The following is a 17,248-nucleotide window of genomic DNA, read 5'->3' on the forward strand; positions in this document are numbered from 1 at the left end:
AAGCCGGATGTTAATAGCTGCTACGGTTATTACAATGAGTAGACATGCACCCCCAAGAGTACCGGAAGAGGCGAAAACTGGTATCGAAGCAATCTGGAGCACTGTTTCGCAAGCTGCTGATGCCTTGCCGATGCACATCAACGATGAGGACTGTTAGACGGCAGTGGGGTGCCAAGGCGATTGGTGTTGAGGAGCCTACCTTGCATGGATGTAATGCGGACATATCAGGAGCTCTTGTAAAATAATATCCTATATCCGGTAACAGTGGAGTATGCTAAGCCACTATAGCGTCTTCCTCCTGAATAGATATAAATCGACGCCCGCGGCGGAAAAATCACCGAAAAAAGCCCGTTACCTAATCCTGACGGAGAAAGGATCTGGAGCATGACAAGTTGTGGAGACACGAACCGTGGCTTCGCCTTAGGATTCGTCGCCTCTTGGCGCTTCCAGACACTAAAGCCAGGTACCTCGGGGGATCGCTCCGCGACCCGAGGATCCGACCGCTTCCATGGGATCCTGGGCCGGAAGAAAGAATTTTGCGCTTCCGACGAAACGTGGGGTAGGGAGATGCAAAGGTGCTGGATCAAGTTCCTAGCCGCTTCAATTTTTAGAGAAGCCGAAACGTACCGCTAATCCCAACATGAGCTCTCGAAAGCCATCGCGTCCCAACTTCCTCATTTTCCTAGCAGACGACCTTGGATGGTCCGACACGGGTTGCTTCGGCGGAGAGATTTCGACACCAAACATCGACGAGCTGGGCTACCATGGTCTACGCTTTACCGACTTTCATACCGCAGCCCTATGCTCCCCTACGCGTGCTATGCTGCTAACCGGAACGGACCACCACATCACTGGCCTCGGACAACTAGCAGAATGGATAATAAAGTCGCCGTCCCACCTTGGGCAGCCGGGGCATGAAGGCTTCCTGAACGATCGGGTTGTGACGTTTCCCCAGATGCTGCGAGATGGCGGCTACTGGACCTGCATGTCCGGGAAATGGCACCTAGGCCTGGAAAAAGACCAAAGTCCTTGGGCGAAAGGCTTCGACAAGTCTTTTGCCCTGCTGCCCGGATGTGCGAGCCATTATGGTTACGAGCCACCATTGGCGTCGAAAGAGGAGATTCCGCCATTTTTCTCTACTAGCACTGCCTGCTATCATCGGGAAGACGAGCACATTGTCCGGCGTCTTCCAGAGAACTTTTATTCATCCGACTTTTATGCGGATAAGCTGATTGAATACCTCGGCGACCATCAGAGGGAAGCTCCTGACCAGCCGTTCTTCGCATATCTTCCATTTAGCGCGACTCACTGGCCGCTACAAGCACCCAAGGAGAACTGCGAGCATTACTTGGGCGAGTATGAGGACGGACCACATGCGCTGCGACTGAAACGCATTGAGCAGCAGAAAAGGCTGGGTCTGATTCCGAAGGACATTGTCCCGCATCCGATAGTCGCGCCGGAAGTACCAGAGTGGGAGAGCATGTCTGCGGATGCAAGGGCGAGATCATGTCGAACAATGGAGGTGTATGCTGGCATGGTGGAGCGGATGGACGAAAATGTTGGAAAGGTTGTCGAGTATCTGAAGTCATCCGGGCAGTACGAGAACACGTATATCATCTTCATGAGCGACAACGGTGCGACACCCCGAAGGTGGAGATGAACGCTAAGGCCATATGCTGACATCCTGAAGGAGCTGAGGGTGCAGCCATTGAAGCAAGCCCGACGATGCAAGGAAAGACGCTGGAGCATATGCAGAAATACTACGACAACTCGCTGAACAACATCGGGCGGGCAACGTCGTATTGCTGGTACGGGCCGCTGTGGTCGCAGGCTGGGACGGCTCCATCGAGGCTGTATAAGTGGTTTAGCACTGAGGGAGGAGTCAGGGTACCGTTCATTCTGTCGAAGCCGGGACTGGCTCACAAAGCGGGCATTGAAGAGGCATTCTGCACGGTGATGGATCTCGCTCCGACTATCCTTGACTTGGCTGGAGTTAAATGCCATGATGGGTGTTATGCAGGACGCCAAGTCGCGCCAATACGTGGGAAATCGTGGAAAGAATGGCTCTCATCGCCAAACGGCCTCGAAATCCATGATGCGGACTATACTGTAGGGTGGGAACTCATGGGCTGCGGAGCGCTGCGGCGCGGGGTGTGGAAGATTGATTGGGTGCCGCCGCCAAAGGGCCCAGGAAGATGGCAGCTGTACGACCTCTCGAAAGACCGCGGAGAGATGAATGACCTCGCAGATACTTATCCCGAGAAGCTTGAGGAGCTGGTAGGACTATGGCGGAAGTACGCGAAGGAGGTGGGCGTTGTTGGTTTGAAGAACGAGATCGAGGAGTTCAGAACGATGAAAGTAGAGGAGAATCCAGATAGGGTTACTTGGCTGCAGTTCATGGAGCCCGACGGCCCGCATCATCGAGGGACTGTGGCGGAGGCCTGAGGTTTAATGGAGCTGGAATTTGCATCACTAAGCGAAGGCGCTATCCCTGTAAAGGCAAGGCGCTAGCTTATGCTCATCTTAAGTCTTGGGATCTCGACAATTGACGTCTTGAATATCCTCAAGTTAACCTTCATATCTGTACACGCGCCATCTATGCTGGAGTCTTTTCTTCATGCTTCCACTGCGCTCATAATGGGTCCTCACATTAACCTCGGTTACACCCGAGTCCAGGCTTGGCCTGACTCCGAACGTTCGGCCGCTTTCCCCGCACCTCACGCGGCTTCCGTCACTCACACCACGATCCCCCCGTTCCAGCATGAGTATGCCACCGGCACAGCCTGCCCACGCCGAGGAACGGCCTCCCAAACGCACGAAGATACGGCTCGCGTGCCAGGAATGTAGAGATCGCAAGATTCGCTGCGACGGCGGCAGGCCCACCTGCAATGCTTGCGCTCGGAAAAAGCTGGGGCCCGAGCACTGCATCTACATCGAGCCTCATAATGAGGTAGCCCCGAGCTATGTTAGATCTCTGGAGAGCCGCATTCGAGAGCTGGAGGAGAGGCCAGATCGGGACCGTGGCTTCATCCGCAAACGCATTCCCCAAGCACAGACGGGCGTGCCCTTCTCAACTCCCCATTCTCAGACGCCGACCCAGCAAGATCACGCGCAGATGAAAGACCCCAAAGGCTACCCCTGCTCCTCTCCATTGCGTCGGTACGACGGCGAAAGATCCTTACCAAGCATCCATAACGTCCTTGGCTCAGATTATCCGTCCCATCTCAACCACCGCCAGCAGAGTGCTCCCCTGAATGCACAAAACGGCCCTAACACCGAATCTCCTTTTCCTGGCGCGTACGCGAGCCCTGAGCCCCCTTATCGCTCAGACTCATTCAACGTGGAACAGAGGCGCAATGCAAGCCCGCTCCATGGACAGACGGGTTCGCTATCAGCATTTCAGCCGGACTTGGGAGGAATCATTCATGAACAAAAGTCTCGGGCAGCTGCAGATAACCCGGAGATCGAGGATACGCTTCCAAACTCTCACTCCGACGAGGCTCTAGAAGCTCAAAGGGCGAGCGCCATGGGAGCAACAGCCGGCACACCACCTTCCGCAACGGTTACAGGCTCTGTCTTCTTGGGACCTTCAAGCGCTGCAGCATTCATGAAGGAAGTCCAAAAAACTTCCTCTGTATGGAAACGCACCCATTCGGACTTTGTGGGCGATGGCGTAGCTAGTTCAACGGCCTCGCGAGCATCTCGCCCTCGTAGTAGGAAGGAAAAGGAGCTCGTTCGTACCCTGATGGAAGAGCTAGTTCTTCCTCCTCGGCGAGTGGCGGACGCACATCTCAACAACTATTGGAAGCACGTGTATCCTTTATACCCTATACTACACAAGCCTAGTTTTATGAAAAGGTGAGTTTTGTACGAACCGCGACTCTGAATCCAGTCATCACATTCCCCGATGAACACCGCTTACGAGTCTTCCATGAAACATCCAGATACGAAAGCGTGTGGAACCATGACCCTGAGTGCTCTGAATCTCAAGAGACCGTACATTCTCTTCGAGCCTTCTTCAGTACCTTCAATACTATTCTTGCCCTGGGGTCGAGATATTCGACGAGAACGGACTCGTCACAAGGGTCAAACCTAAGCGCGGAGACCTTCTTTCAAAGATCACAACAACTAACGACGCATGAGAGCCCAGACCATGGCTCCCTCCAACTTGTGCAGGCTCTCATTCTCACTGCTCAATATCTTCAGGGCTCAGATATGGTCAATCGCTGTTGGGTGACCGTCGGTTTGGCCATTCGAGTTGCCCAAGGAATTGGAATTCAATTAGACTACGCGTGCGAAAGCCAAGCCGAGAGAGAGGAGCGCAGAAGGACCTGGTGGTGCTGCATTCTAATGGATAGGTAGGAAGACATATCCTTCTTCCAGACTACTAACTCAGTGCGACCTATAGAGTTCTCAGCATGACCTTTGGAAGACCACCGATGGTTGTTTGGCCGTCTCTCGTTCCATTTCCCGCCATTGTCGATGACGAAGAGCTCTCCATGGAGCGATCAAGCTCGTCTACTCCGCTTCAAGAACAGCACAATTCCAAGATTGCCTTCTTTATTCATGCGTTGGAACTTTCTAACACTCTCATAGATGTGTTGAAGTAAGTCAAGTGCTGGCACAATGTCTGAGAGTCAACTGACGACGCAATAGAAACTTCTATACTCCTCGCAGAACACCACGACCAGCACCATCGGAGGGACTCCACTCAGAAGATTGCCGCCCACTCTTAGATTTAGATGACAGTCTCGAGCGTTGGAGTGGTCAATTGCCTGAGCACTTGCGCTACCGTGAAGATGCTCCTCTCGATGAGCTCGGAACGATTTTCCGTCAACAAGCCGTAGTATTACACTGCAGGTAAGATGGGCTCCTTCCGCTCACTTTGCACGTTGCGCGACTAGGCTGGGAAGTGCCTAGTTTGCTGCATAATCTCCAGCATACAGACTGCATATGACTGTGCCGTATATTTTGTCTCACTCCTATCCTGGGATTGCTGTAGTTTGAAACTCAAAAGCCGAGGTCGCATAGCGTGGAACTACACTCTCCCATTAGGACCGCGAGTTAACCGCCCACAGATATCTCCACCTTCGGATTTTGCTTTTCCGACCTATCGCAGTTGACCTTGCTCAAAGCCACTACTTCGACCCGGATTCGGATAGCCGGCATACGGTGCTCAAACACGCGATTGCTGCGGGCTGTATCCGGTCTTGCGTTTCTGCTGCACAAGAGCTCATCCACACTTTGTTCAGAGAGTATGACAGGGGCCATCTCCCCGTTTCGTGGTACTCAGTCTTCTGTGGGTGACCCCAAACCATAATTCGCATATGCTGACCATTGAAAATCGGAAAGACCTTTACACCGCTGGGACTGTCATCCTAGCAGTTCTTGTGACTCCGACACTTCGACGAGCGGAGAAGGACAATTTTGCTTCTTTGGAGATGTCCTGGGCGGAGTGTATCGAATGTCTATCGCGGTTCGCAGACACGGAGGGTGGCTTTGCGAAAAGGTGTTTGTGGATGCTGCAAAGTGCCAGCAGCCAGATTCTGTCGGATGCGCAGGCGAATCGACACGGTCTGATCGTCCCTGACCACCATTTAGCTCTGTAACTGACCCAGTTTCAGGGCTGAATAATCTGCAAGCGAATGGCCAAACCACCCCTACACCGAACCCCAACACTCAATCTGGTAACGGAGCTAGGACGGATGTTGTCGCGGAAAGTGTTTTCGGACATTATGATAACATCTTTGCTGAAAACGGATTTGGTGAACCCTGGTGGCCTATAGGCAGCCTTGAGTGGCTCAGCAACATACCAACAGACTTCAACGATCACCCACCGCCACCTTTAGATCTATCTGGCTATTACGGGAATGATGCGCCTGGTTGAAGCTTGCGGTGGCGAGCGCTATTTCTCTATACTCATACTGGCTCGCCTTCCCTGCGATACATGCCGAGGTTCTTGAGCAAGGGCTCATCGTTGACGGCGAAAAGGTAACTGCGCCCGTTCTGGTCCGCGCAATGCACTCTTTCTGTCCACGCCGGCACAGCGAATGTATCTCCCTTCGCCCACTCCACCACTTCTGTTTCACCGTTTGCACGCGTCAGTTCGCTTCGACCCTTGCCCTCAAAACAATGATACACGAACGAGCAGGACTCGCGGATTGGGATCGACCTGGTACCAGCATCAACGCGTTCGGCTTGCCCACCCATTGTCAGTGACAATGGCTTCCGCGCCCCTCCTAACCCAACCCCATAATAATACACCGCGTGTGTGCCTTCCTTGCTGTCCAGAATCTTCTGGACTTCGTCCCAGCCAAACCGGAGGTCACCGTCACCGGAACTCAGCCTAGCCGCTAGGTCAGTCCTTGGGTAAAATGAAATTGCATTTAAAGACACATACTCGCTTGGGTACCTATTTTCCTTGTAGAGTTCCGCAAAATTCACAGGAAAGGCCTGATATAGCGGGAGATCGAGACCATCGAGCCAGATCATTGGTCCGTCGCCTACCGCATGTTAGCAACCCCTCTTTTCTCTTCCAAGGCTTTACCTACCCTCATGGCCATGATCATGCCACTGCCAGGACGGCGTCAAAATCACATCGCCCCTCCGCATCACCACTTTCTTTCCACCAACAGCTGTGAACCCTCTCTGCCCCTCAATGATGAATCGCAGTGCAAACGCAGTATGTCGATGAGCTGGCGCCGTCTCCCCCGGCAGGATGAGCTGTAATCCGGCATATATGGTATCCGTCGTGTACGGTGCCTTCATCGAGGGGTTCACCAGCATGAGGACGCGACGTTCGGCTTCTTTGTCGGAAACGAGACGACCGGCTTCGAGAAGCAGAGGTCGGATCTCTTCGTACTTCCAGCTAGCGACTGTGGCTTTCGGATTTGGCGCTGGGGGCACCATTGCGCTCATCACAGTCCACAGTGGTTCGACATTCTTAGCCAGCAACGCGGCAAGATATGAAGCCGTCTCCTTCGTGGTAGTTTGGTGCAGCGACATCGCTCCAGCAATGGTAAGAGTAGACGGGGGGTGAAGGGGGTAGTGGCAGTCGGGCTTGAAATATATGGTGGTTTCTGGAAATCGCGGTCACACTATCAGGTCCCCACAAGAAACATGCCACAAATCCTTATGTCCTGTGGCAACCGCGGCAGGGTCAACCGACCCCGCATCATGCCGGGGGCGGCTTGCGGAAGCTCAACCGTGATCTCGGGGAACGTCCCGACTCTTCTCAACAACACTAGCATCCGAGTGCATTTCGGGCTTTCAATCCTGCTCACTATGCTGGGATATCAGATCTTTTATTTGCATAACCTGGAGCAAAGCTTGATATTAGTGCCGCTTACCATAGAGACGAAACAGGGACGGAGGGGTTGGGTATCTGCACGTGATTTTCCAAAATGACGATACCATATTACAGAAACAGCCGACTTCCTCATCGTCGTTGCAGACAACCTCAGATTTAGCGATACCTCTAAAGGGTATGTGCAGTTATAGTATCAGAATTAGGTATTCCATCAAATCGAGCCTACGACGGCAACGAGATCGGTGCCCGGCACTTTATGCATGCGCCCTGGATCCCTCACTCTCATCAACGAGTGGAATTCGTGATCGACTTCTTTGATTCTCTCCAGGTAGGCTTGAACGAGCTGTACGGAAGTGAAATGGCCGTTATTGAGCCCTTCATTGACGTCTGATAGGGTGATGTCGAGTACAGAAGGGTGTTCTGGCGCTGCAGGGAACTATGGTTTTGGTATGAAATATTTTTCGAAAGAATCTAGACAAATGTTGCGGAAATGGAGGATCAAGGGGGGATTTATTAATGAGGGATCTCCCAAACGCCAGGCCGTCGTGCTTCAAGGCCTCATTGAAGACACCATATCCACCATGGTCCGAGAGAATCATGGAAGCCAAGCAGGTGGGCGAATAGTCATGACGATAATTTAAGCAAGACTATTCTGGCCTGCTAGTATCCTCGTCCATGAGTACCCTCGTCCATCAGTATATCCTCACTTCTTTACCAGGTCTTTTAGTCCACTATGCGCGACCAGAATGTGGTCCTGGAGGGTCAGTGACGGTAACGGCTCTGGCACTGCTGGCAACTCACCTGAACGCTCATAGGCAGGAGTATACGACCATAGCGTGTCTTCAGCGCATTCTTTCCTCGCCAGATTTTGCCTGTCTTCCCGGCTAGAATATCTGTCACCACTTCTTCGGCGTAGCCCTCCGGCTTCTGTCGCTTTATAAAGTCCCTGGCCTGCGCGCTATCCTGCACCTTTCCTTCCAGCGGAGTATATAGGGAGTTGGACGGAAGCTTGGGCGCAGGAAATTTGTTGTGGAGACCAGTGTCGATGGATCCGATGACGATGGTCAGGACGGAGACGGAGTGCGGCGCCAGCTCAACTCTCATAGTCTCGCCCAAGACATGCACGGCTGCCTTGGAAGCGCTGTAGATTCCTAATCTAGTAAGTTCAAAATTCTAGGATGGTGTGAGGCACGTATATAGGATGGACTTACCGGCATATGGAACATTAAGATACCCGTTGATGGATCCAATGTTGACCACCGTGCCTTTAGCGGCAACTAACAATGGGGAGAGTGCCTGCGTCACCCGTAGAGGGCCCCAGAAGTTCACGTCGAATAGTCTCTTTCCTTCTTCGATGTCGGTGTCGAGCGCAGGCATCCAGTATCCGCGACCGGAGTTGTTGACGAGGTAGTCCAGCGGGCCGCCAGTGACTTGCTTGACTGCTTCGACGGCGTCGGCTATAGAGTACGGATCCGTGACATCCAAACTGAGGAGGTGCAGGTTAGGAAGATCCTTGAGCCCAACCATCTTCGACAAGTCTCGCGTCGTAGCGAAGACGACGAGGTTGCGACGTTGAAAAGACTGCGCAAGGGCGTAGCCGATGCCACCGCTGCTGCATCCTGTTATGAGGACAGACTTGGACATGGCCGTGGATATCGGTGGGAATGATGAGGGCTAGTCGTTTGTCTGGCCATTGTACTTATAGTACGGGGGCGGACGGAGAGTATGGAGCCGCTTTTGGAGCGATCTGGTCGCCGACGGCGCCACGCAAGCTCCTTCTCACTGTTGTGCAGCGCGCTGGATACCGCATTGAGATGATGATGGATATTTTTGCGGATGGAAAGTGTCGCGATGCTGGGTACGCAGAGCCATGCACAGAGGGACAGACTGCACTAATTCCGTTTGAGTTAAGCGTGTCAGCACCTCGCATACGCTAGGTCCCGCTGGAGGCCTTAGGTTCCCCACACCGCACATGTTGTCCTCCGTGATGGTCCCCCTTGAGATGGTGTCTACTCGGAATGACTTCACCCTTTTCCTGCGATGTTGACTCTATCTAATGCCGGGTGCCGGCAGGGCGCGCAGACTATTAACGAGGGCGATGACTGGATAGGAAAGAAAGACCCCAAAGAACGACGTCGCATCCAGAACCGGCTGAATCAGAGAGCAGCCCGTACGCTCATTCCCCCACTTCTGCCTTTGACAGCGCTCTAACTTGAGCATGATAGGTCAGCGGAAGAATCCTGAGAAGTGGACGCCTTTACGCGGCAGGTTGGGCGATATCGCTCAGGGACATCAGACACTGCAGACTCCTCGATTTCCCCTAGAACATGCGGATGAGGGCCCAGCTTCCGACTGCAATCCCCACCAAGGGGCTCCTGTCGGAGTTTTTCCCGATCAATCGGCCCGTGGGACGGATCGTCTTTCTTCTACGGACGTACTTCTCGCCTTCTCCGCCGACCGTCTTCTAACACTTGTTCACTTCAACGTGTTTCGAGGTCTCCTGACTAACATGCTTCTGCTCCGCCTCCCTAATCTCTTCTCCTGCGAAGTCGCTACGAAAGAGCCACTCCTAATCTCCGCCCTCCCGTTACCGTCGTTGCTTCCGCCAGCGCTCTACCCGACACCTCTACAGCAACGCATTCCACATCACCCTTGGATCGACCTGTTCCCGGTTTCCAAAGTACGTGATACCCTTATACAGGCCACTGGCTCATTCGACTCCTGCGAGCTTTGCATCGACGTTCTCGGAAACATGGTTGAGAAGAACTTCGACAGGAGCGAAGCGATGATGGCCTACGATACATATGAGGGAACAGACAGGAGTATGATCGTTTGGGGTGACCCATGGAACATCGCTTCTTGGGAGGCCTCTGAAGGTTTTCTTCTCAAGTGGGGCTGGATGTTCCAGGGCTGTAGGGAAGCAATATTGCACCCAACAAATCACTGGCGGAGTCTCAGAGGTGAAGAGCCTTTGATGTGAAAGCTAGGATGTGGCCTCATACCAGACTCGGTGCTCTTAGCATCGAGTCCAACTTGTGACCCTCGCCACATGGTCCATACAAAAGCACGGCGCATCTCATATTCGGCTTCTAACACGCCAATGCACCGGTCACTACGACACGCACCCGGGCCTCTTTGGTATAAAGCGCACCCATTCTCGCGAGTGTTCGTTCTTATCTCAGACACAACATCTCCGCTGGCCCAACCACGTACACAACCCCAATCGTAACATATCCTCTCTTCGATAGAGAAACTCGTTGCTGGCACCCGCAGAGCAACCTGGGAGCTCCAAACGCAACCCTGAGTCATTCCAAAATGGTTCAAAAGATCGACCCCATCATCGACCAAGAATTGATCAAGGATGTGCGCGCCTTAGGTGAATTCGAGCGCAACGCCCTCGCCCAAGGCCCCACCGTCACCATATTCATTGGCCAGAAGCCCACGGTCTATGAGATGTCCAAGCGGGTCATCATGGCTATCTCTCCGCTGGCCAACGAGTACTTCAACAACGATCCCGCGGCGATAGAACTACATATCCCGTCTGATAAGTTCCACTGGGTCGGTGTTCTCGTTCTCGCGCAGTGGATGACCCACGTATGCAAGTCGCCCCGCCCCTTCTCGATCCGCGGCTCGCATAACCCACTTGAAGATATCAGCATCTACACTGCAGCTCGAGGGCTCGGCCTTGACCTATACATCCACCCTATCTTCACAAAGCTGGAGGAATTCGTAAAGGGCACAGAACACGGCCTGCTCCACTATGAGGAGCTAGACGCTATATGCAAATGCGACTCGGATGACCGCCTCTTCATGACTACCACATCTGTCTATGCCCGACTCCGCTACTATGAGCAGATTCCGGACCCTGAGGAATTCGATGACTTCCTCTCGAAGCATCCTCGATTTGAGAAGGCTCTGGATTGGGTACAGACGAATCTCGAGAAGCGCAATGGGAAGCGTGGGAAGACGAAGCAGGCCCAGAGCAATCACAAAGGCTCGGGGCCCCGCCATGCTCGACGAGCGCAGCGACAGCGTCAATCTGCCATGAATTAGGGGGAGACTGAAATCGCTGGATATTAGATGGACGTGACCGGTATTTTCCTGCAAGCTATGCGCCTCTAGTTGTAGCGAATAGCATTCAACGCAGCGAGGTGTTCAATCGTGCAAGGACAAGACGGCCGCCGTGTGGATGGCGCAGCCTAGAGTACTCCAGCTAGTAGCACTGCGTCAACGCGGCAACATTCACTCATAGAGTAGAATGCATGAGAAATCAGAACAGAATGCATTGAACAAAACATCCACTATATACGTGCCCAAGCCAAAAAAATCAAAAAATCCGCAAGCCTAGACATCAAACGCTGTAAAACTCCCCGTCAAGCTCTCCAAGCTCTAATCCCCCTCGAAGCTACTCGATCACCGTTTCAAATAGGGCCCGAAGATCCTCATCAAATATTGAAACGTAACCGGGATCCTGAGGCCTTTCAGGGTAGTTACCGAAGTCCAAGCTCGCCAGGTCAGATGTAGGCTCCGTGACCTCGAAGGGGTTAGCGAAGCCCGCATCATTGAATAAGAGGAAGTCGTTAAAGGTTGGCTGAGGGACTTCAGCCTGCGATGCCCATCTGGCCTCTGGCGGCATCTGCGGCCCCATAGGAGCGGTGTAAAACGCATCCTGAGGGCCGTCAACCTGCAATCCGCCGTCCAGGAGAGCAAAGCCCTCTGGAGTAATGGCGGGCGTGTAAAAGGGAGCCTGGAGGCCTTCAGGCTGTAATGCGGCCCCGAAGTTAATCGACGTCGGCGGGCCGGGCTGGGAGGTGTTAAATGTAGCCTGGGGACCTTCAGGGGGTAATCCGGTGTCGAAGACGGGCAACATGTGCGGAGCGGCGGCAGGAGCGTAAAAGGGGGCCTGAAGGCCTTCAAGCTGTAACCCATCCTCGAAGTTAGCCAGCATTGGCGGACCAGGCTGGGAGGTGTTAAATAGATCTTGAGGGCCTTCAGCGGGTAATGCGGCGTTGCATCCGAGAACAGGCCAATCCGGGGTGATAGGAGGAGTGCAAAGCTGATTCAGAGGCGCTTGACGTAGTTCCAAGGAGGAAGACACTCCGGGATCAGGATTCGCTCGGAGATGAAGGGATTTGGTAACGCGCTTTCGCTGCGCCTGCTTCTTCTTCTCCTTCCTCATATCTTTAATTTCCTTGGTGACTTTTCCAAGGAGAATTGCCGCGATCATTTGATCCTTCCTGGTGATATCTGACGTCGGAAGGCCCTTCTGTTTCAAGATAAATTTAAGCTCGTACGTGTTCATCTTTTTAAGGTCTTGCTCAGTAAACTTCTTATGGGCATTGCTGACTGAAATCTTCTTGGGGAATTGGGGACGAGGGTCTGTTAGATGGGCCATCGTGAAGAGAAAGGTGGCTAGTGGGTAAAAGTGTGTTGAGAAAGTAGAAGAGTAGTGTTAAAAGGGGTGAAGGGGAAGGTAGCTAGAGAGCAAAGGTGTCTTGGCGAAGTGGACGAGTGGTGTTAAAAGTGGTGAAGCCGTTAGTGGTACCTTTGAATCATGAGTAGCTGGTGAAAGTGTGGGGCTGAAGAGAGAAAAAGGAAGAATTTGCCTCCATATAAGTACGTTGTGCGGTAAGAAATAATTCATTTCTTGGGTCTGTTGAGGCAAAAATTTTCTTGAAGCCGTCTCAACACGTAGCACATGATCACGATGCGAGAGGTGGTGTTTGTTTGGAAGCGGTACGCGCTGCATCCATGGTACGCTCCAACTTTCCGTGAAAACTTTTTCGAATATCATGCCCGTTTCACTCCATTAACAGATTCTAGTAGAGGAGCTGGCGACTTTCACGGTATATTTAATTTTAGCCTCAGTTACCGAAGAAAAGTGAGAAGAAGGTTCAAGATTTCCTTACGCTACCGCATCTAGACTGCTGACAACGGTCTGTCGACCTCCAGGCTCCATCATGCATGTTTTGAGGCATCAATGGGGACATCGAGAAAGCTGGCGTGGCGAGACTCCATTCCTGCCTTCACCACCTTACGTGTAGGTTGCTGGGGCTCTCCCCGCTTCCCAATGTGCTCCTTGAGACTAAATGATATTATACACCCGCCGAGGATACGTATCCTCATCCTGCATCGCCTCTCCATCCATCAATCCATGCACATACGCCGTTCCCACCAAGCAATACCTCGTCCCATCACCTTCCATCTTTCTTACAACAACTGGCACTGACCCCGTTTGCAGTACACATATCTCGTCGCCGGCTCTTGCCCATACGCCCACAGAGACTACCAATTGATGTTTCTCTGCCAGAGCCAGTCTCCGCCATTTACTTCTTGTTTCTAGGGCAGTTAGAAAGTCCGAGTGGGCAGGCTTGCGATTTGAACGCAGCGCGCGGTACCACGCGAGGAATCGCTGTCTGTATTCGGATGCTTCGTTAGCGCTGACACGGCTTTCGAAAACATTTGTGTCTTGAAGAAGGGTGCGCCATATGATGTCACATCGAGTAGTGTCATCTTCAAATCCCTCCTCCGCGATGAACGAGGCCGGTATCGAACGAAGGAGCTGCAAGTGCCATTCCAAGCGCGGCCACGACTCGTCGTCGAGAGAGTCATCGACGGAGTTGATGCAATCAACATGATATCCATTCGCAACCAAGATATTATCGTTCACAGTGAAGGACTCTTTCCCGAAAACAGGCGATACACCAGCTTTGTAACGTGGAGGGCGGGCCATATGATCGAGGGTAAAAGAGTCGCTGTTTAAGCAGGGGATCCACGATGGCTGCAAGGGCGCCATTTTGCTCGGGTCGTCAATTGAGTCCTGGCAGATAAAGTTGAGGTTCCCAGTACAGGCCAGGATGGACGCTACAGTCTCGAGAAACACTTGCTGGGTAGGCTTCGTGTAGTCGGGTACGAGCCCGATGTCTTCAGCCAATCCGAGAAGGGCGTAGACCTTATCTCTCTTATCTGTCGCGTTCCATGAATCGAATGAAAAGAGCAGCTTCTGTAGCGGCGGCCGAGGTGGATACCGAACCTGAGTGCGCCAGCCAGCTAGAGCCATCGGCTGATAGCACGTGAGAAATAGGTCCAACTGGGGAACCTCATATCCCGCATCTTGGCTTTCGGATACAGTGTCGTTGAGATTGCGCATGACAAGCTCCAAGTGGGGCCACAGAAGCGAATCCGCTCCACAGATCAAAATGACATCCCGTGAGAGCACAATTTCTTGGACAATCCATACTCGGGACCAGATCGAGCGAATGAGGAATGTTTCGCGCAGTGCCTCCAGTTCCTCTTCTGTTGAATCCCCAATCCGTGGCGAGTTTGGAGATACATGTTGACCCGTGGACTTTGGACGTCTTTTCGCGGCTAATAACGCGGCATGCGTTTGTTTGACCCATCGAAACGCAATGGGGCTATATTTGTCTTCCTCTCCTAGCCACACTAGGTCGATCTGCGCCTGTCGATACACCCGCCCCATTTGTGTTACTTGGTGACCCCTCTCGTCCACATTATCTTGATTGATACAAATCTGGTCGACCCAAAGAGTGCGAGTGCGGTCTGCGAGGCGTAGATGCAGTAGTGCAGTTCGGAGGGAATCGGTAATTCGAAGCTTGGTTTCGCCCATCTGGACAACGGTGGCGTGAGCGCGAGGTCCCCAGACATAAGAAACGCCTTCCCCTCTATTAGTAGGCTATCGCTAGTAACCGCAATTGCAGCTAATTTTACGCGCTGAAGGCTTCCAGTAAATGTCACTCACATTCATACTCTGGATTGTCTTCTAGATCCGACTCTTCGAGCCACCCATGGATATGCGGAGACTCCGGCGAGGCTGGCTCGAGATGAAATAGCCTGAAGCTTGTCGGTCTCGGTAGCTCCTTGTAAATGTATGCTCGTTCCGTGATTCCTGCTCCTTTCCTCACCTCACCGTCGCACCCGCTTAAGGACGCCATGCCTGCTCACTTGCTGTAAATTCAAGCCTGTAATGAGGAGAGTAAGTCGTCTTGCGCGCCTGATGCGCGTAGATAAGCGGATCAGGCTGAAGTGTGCCCGCGGGTTGAGTGTCTGCTCGGGCGTAAGGTACGACGGCCGCCGGGCAACACAACGATACACGCTCCGCTTCGCGTTCCCGAACCTGCCAGATTCGGCGAAATCGCTTTAGAGACGGTGGATTGCGGGAGCTGGTATCGTTGAAAGGTGCTGGCAGGCGTTCAGCCACAGTTCGCGTAGGGCGCCTAATGGCGGGATCTGCATGAACCCAACCTATCAACTCCCACGCCATTCAATAGCTCACATTTTGGCTAGTCGATCTCGGCGAGTTAGTAGGGTTTATGAGGTATGGCTAGCTCGAAACCGACAGCGTTGTACTGAAGTCGCCATCCCACAAGCTCCACTTCGCTCGTTCGCTCTCTCCGGCATCTGCAGACACTGCTTAGATATAGCCAGAGGGTAGAGAAAGGAAAAATTTCTCCTCCGGGGACGATGTAGCATCACCTTTCCAGGACGCTGAAAGAAACCCACAAATCTCCGGTTAATTCTTCAAGAAGATCCCAATGAGCTCCAGAACAACATGCACAACCCGATCCCGCGACTCAAAATTAATCCCATGCCCACCGGGAATACTCCTAGTCAGCGTAATGCCGCTCTTCTCCAAGTACTTCTCATTCAGATCCTTCGTCAGGATAACATCGTCCTCGAGGCTCACAAAGGCGAGAGAGTCCGTATAGTACGGATCCTTATACGGCGCATAAGGTATCGGCCCTGCGATTGCTGACACCGCGCATGGCCTCAGTTTCTTCAGCCACATCGCAGCCTCGTCGTCCGGCAGACTTGGCCAGAGTGGTTTGGCATCAGTGAACGTGAGTGTGCCCGGCTTATCCTATCGAGGTATTTCAGTTGCGGGTTCGATGAAGGTCGGAAGTACCTTACCCCGGGAGCAATTCCAGGCTTCGGGTTGCTAGGATCCATCTCCAGTGCCTGCAGGGTCGACTCCCCCGGATCAATACAAAACGCCGCAAGATAAATGACGCCGACCACTCCACCCTCCTCGCCCTTCTTAGTCCTCTCTCTTTTGCTCAGGCCCTCGAGCGCTGCGGCACCGTAGCCGCCACCATACGAATGCGCGACGACTACTACGTCCTTCCCTTCAGCCAGGAGCGGGGCGAGGACCTTACTGCGCACGAAATCGACGTCGTCTTGGATAGTGACGATCGTTGCATCCTCAACTGTAATGCTGGGCGGATCGCCGCAGGCGGTGGGGTAGCCTTTGGCTTCTAAGGCGGAGCAGAGGGAGGCGTAGTGCTCAGTTGTGGCAGCTGCGCCGAGGATGATTGCGATTGTCGGCTTTGCCATGGTGGTTGGACAAAATAGCTAACGGTCTTCTCGTAGCTAGTGGTCTGGAATACCACGATATATGAAGCAGAATCGAGCTCTCGTACGATAAAACGCCCTCACCTGATGGATATTACGTGTGAGCCTTTCTGACTGCATAGCCCAGCTTCGCAAAGACACCCTATCAATATCTCCCTCTGGAAGCGACATGGTTGGCACCGAAAACGTCTACGCGGGCGGCGACCGATCGAAGGAACCTGCCCGGTGGATCTAGGGGGTTGTACACAGTAGAGATACATGCGCGAAGGACGGAGAGGAAAAACCTATATGTCTGCACGTCGGCCCGGCTTATGTCTCACTTGTTGCACTAGTGCATTTTGGGCTAGACTGTACCTAGGTACCAACCCTACGCAGTGCTTCGGCGCTTTGCTCCTCAAACGACAAATATCCTCCACCATGCGGACTCCATAGGGAGTAATCCTGATCGTCTACACGGATAACTACCGAAGTTTCTTTCGTTTCTCTATAGTATTCTTCTCACACACTTCAATAGCTTATCAGCGCTCTCGCACGCATTCACTGCACTTCACACAGCGGGCATCCAAACAT

The 17,248-nt window shown here is 53.0% G+C and overlaps 10 protein-coding genes across 10 annotated transcripts; 5 read left to right on the plus strand and 5 right to left on the minus strand.

The window, feature by feature from the left end:
- Positions 1-489: 489 nt before the first annotated feature.
- Positions 490-2,550, plus strand: BU26DRAFT_519530 (alkaline phosphatase-like protein). Its single transcript, XM_033829074.1, has 2 exons — positions 490-1,634; positions 1,691-2,550. Exons 1-2 carry the CDS (start codon positions 641-643, stop codon positions 2,443-2,445), a joined length of 1,749 nt encoding a protein of 582 aa, XP_033684478.1. The 5' UTR covers positions 490-640; the 3' UTR covers positions 2,446-2,550.
- A 211-nt stretch (positions 2,551-2,761) lies between these two features.
- On the plus strand, positions 2,762-3,862 carry BU26DRAFT_565121 (uncharacterized protein; the record flags this gene model as incomplete). Its single annotated transcript, XM_033833357.1, has 1 exon — positions 2,762-3,862. One exon carries the CDS (start codon positions 2,762-2,764, stop codon positions 3,860-3,862), a length of 1,101 nt encoding a protein of 366 aa, XP_033684479.1.
- A 556-nt stretch (positions 3,863-4,418) lies between these two features.
- BU26DRAFT_565122 (uncharacterized protein) lies at positions 4,419-5,887 on the plus strand (the record flags this gene model as incomplete). Its single annotated transcript, XM_033833358.1, has 5 exons — positions 4,419-4,606; positions 4,657-4,860; positions 5,079-5,299; positions 5,353-5,574; positions 5,625-5,887. 5 exons carry the CDS (start codon positions 4,419-4,421, stop codon positions 5,885-5,887), a joined length of 1,098 nt encoding a protein of 365 aa, XP_033684480.1.
- Positions 5,888-5,919: 32 nt separating this feature from the next.
- Positions 5,920-7,005, minus strand: BU26DRAFT_426882 (RmlC-like cupin; the record flags this gene model as incomplete). The annotated part of the gene is made up of 3 exons (XM_033823704.1): positions 5,920-6,340; positions 6,395-6,503; positions 6,552-7,005. The coding sequence occupies 3 exons, from the start codon at positions 7,003-7,005 to the stop codon at positions 5,920-5,922; spliced, it is 984 nt and encodes a 327-aa protein (XP_033684481.1).
- An 840-nt stretch (positions 7,006-7,845) lies between these two features.
- On the minus strand, positions 7,846-9,136 carry BU26DRAFT_519532 (putative hydroxybutyrate dehydrogenase). Its single transcript, XM_033829075.1, has 3 exons — positions 8,521-9,136; positions 8,111-8,460; positions 7,846-8,063 (listed from the first exon to the last, which is right to left on the minus strand). Exons 1-3 carry the CDS (start codon positions 8,951-8,953, stop codon positions 8,013-8,015), a joined length of 834 nt encoding a protein of 277 aa, XP_033684482.1. The 5' UTR covers positions 8,954-9,136; the 3' UTR covers positions 7,846-8,012.
- A 213-nt stretch (positions 9,137-9,349) lies between these two features.
- Positions 9,350-10,289, plus strand: BU26DRAFT_565125 (uncharacterized protein; the record flags this gene model as incomplete). The annotated part of the gene is made up of 2 exons (XM_033833359.1): positions 9,350-9,479; positions 9,535-10,289. 2 exons carry the CDS (start codon positions 9,350-9,352, stop codon positions 10,287-10,289), a joined length of 885 nt encoding a protein of 294 aa, XP_033684483.1.
- A 335-nt stretch (positions 10,290-10,624) lies between these two features.
- On the plus strand, positions 10,625-11,373 carry BU26DRAFT_565126 (uncharacterized protein; the record flags this gene model as incomplete). Its single annotated transcript, XM_033833360.1, has 2 exons — positions 10,625-11,267; positions 11,336-11,373. The coding sequence occupies 2 exons, from the start codon at positions 10,625-10,627 to the stop codon at positions 11,371-11,373; spliced, it is 681 nt and encodes a 226-aa protein (XP_033684484.1).
- Positions 11,374-11,714: 341 nt separating this feature from the next.
- BU26DRAFT_505501 (uncharacterized protein) lies at positions 11,715-12,704 on the minus strand (the record flags this gene model as incomplete). The annotated part of the gene is made up of 1 exon (XM_033826855.1): positions 11,715-12,704. The coding sequence occupies one exon, from the start codon at positions 12,702-12,704 to the stop codon at positions 11,715-11,717; it is 990 nt and encodes a 329-aa protein (XP_033684485.1).
- A 672-nt stretch (positions 12,705-13,376) lies between these two features.
- BU26DRAFT_519534 (uncharacterized protein) lies at positions 13,377-14,985 on the minus strand. Its single transcript, XM_033829076.1, has one exon. The coding sequence runs from the start codon at positions 14,934-14,936 to the stop codon at positions 13,395-13,397; it is 1,542 nt and encodes a 513-aa protein (XP_033684486.1). The 5' UTR covers positions 14,937-14,985; the 3' UTR covers positions 13,377-13,394.
- Positions 14,986-15,597: 612 nt separating this feature from the next.
- Positions 15,598-16,943, minus strand: BU26DRAFT_519535 (uncharacterized protein). The gene is made up of 2 exons (XM_033829077.1): positions 16,238-16,943; positions 15,598-16,187 (listed from the first exon to the last, which is right to left on the minus strand). Exons 1-2 carry the CDS (start codon positions 16,658-16,660, stop codon positions 15,840-15,842), a joined length of 771 nt encoding a protein of 256 aa, XP_033684487.1. The 5' UTR covers positions 16,661-16,943; the 3' UTR covers positions 15,598-15,839.
- Positions 16,944-17,248: the final 305 nt, after the last annotated feature.

Source organism: Trematosphaeria pertusa (assembly GCF_010094035.1).
Source record: "Trematosphaeria pertusa strain CBS 122368 unplaced genomic scaffold BU26scaffold_7, whole genome shotgun sequence".
Lineage (NCBI taxonomy): Eukaryota > Fungi > Ascomycota > Dothideomycetes > Pleosporales > Trematosphaeriaceae > Trematosphaeria > Trematosphaeria pertusa.

Bases quoted from the DNA above. Each gene is read 5' to 3' on its own strand.
- BU26DRAFT_519534 (XM_033829076.1), bottom strand. From the start codon at position 14,936: ATGGGCGAAACCAAGCTTCGAATTACCGATTCCCTCCGAACTGCACTA.
- BU26DRAFT_519535 (XM_033829077.1), bottom strand. From the start codon at position 16,660: ATGGCAAAGCCGACAATCGCAATCATCCTCGGCGCAGCTGCCACAACT. The intron at 16,188-16,237 runs GTAAGGTACTTC...ATACCTCGATAG, and splicing joins AGCCTGGAATTGCTCCCGGG to GATAAGCCGGGCACACTCAC.
- BU26DRAFT_519530 (XM_033829074.1), top strand. From the start codon at position 641: ATGAGCTCTCGAAAGCCATCGCGTCCCAACTTCCTCATTTTCCTAGCA. The intron at 1,635-1,690 runs GTGCGACACCCC...GACATCCTGAAG, and splicing joins CATCTTCATGAGCGACAACG to GAGCTGAGGGTGCAGCCATT.
- BU26DRAFT_519532 (XM_033829075.1), bottom strand. From the start codon at position 8,953: ATGTCCAAGTCTGTCCTCATAACAGGATGCAGCAGCGGTGGCATCGGC. The intron at 8,461-8,520 runs GTAAGTCCATCC...TTACTAGATTAG, and splicing joins TCTTAATGTTCCATATGCCG to GAATCTACAGCGCTTCCAAG. The intron at 8,064-8,110 runs GTGAGTTGCCAG...CTGACCCTCCAG, and splicing joins TCCTGCCTATGAGCGTTCAG to GACCACATTCTGGTCGCGCA.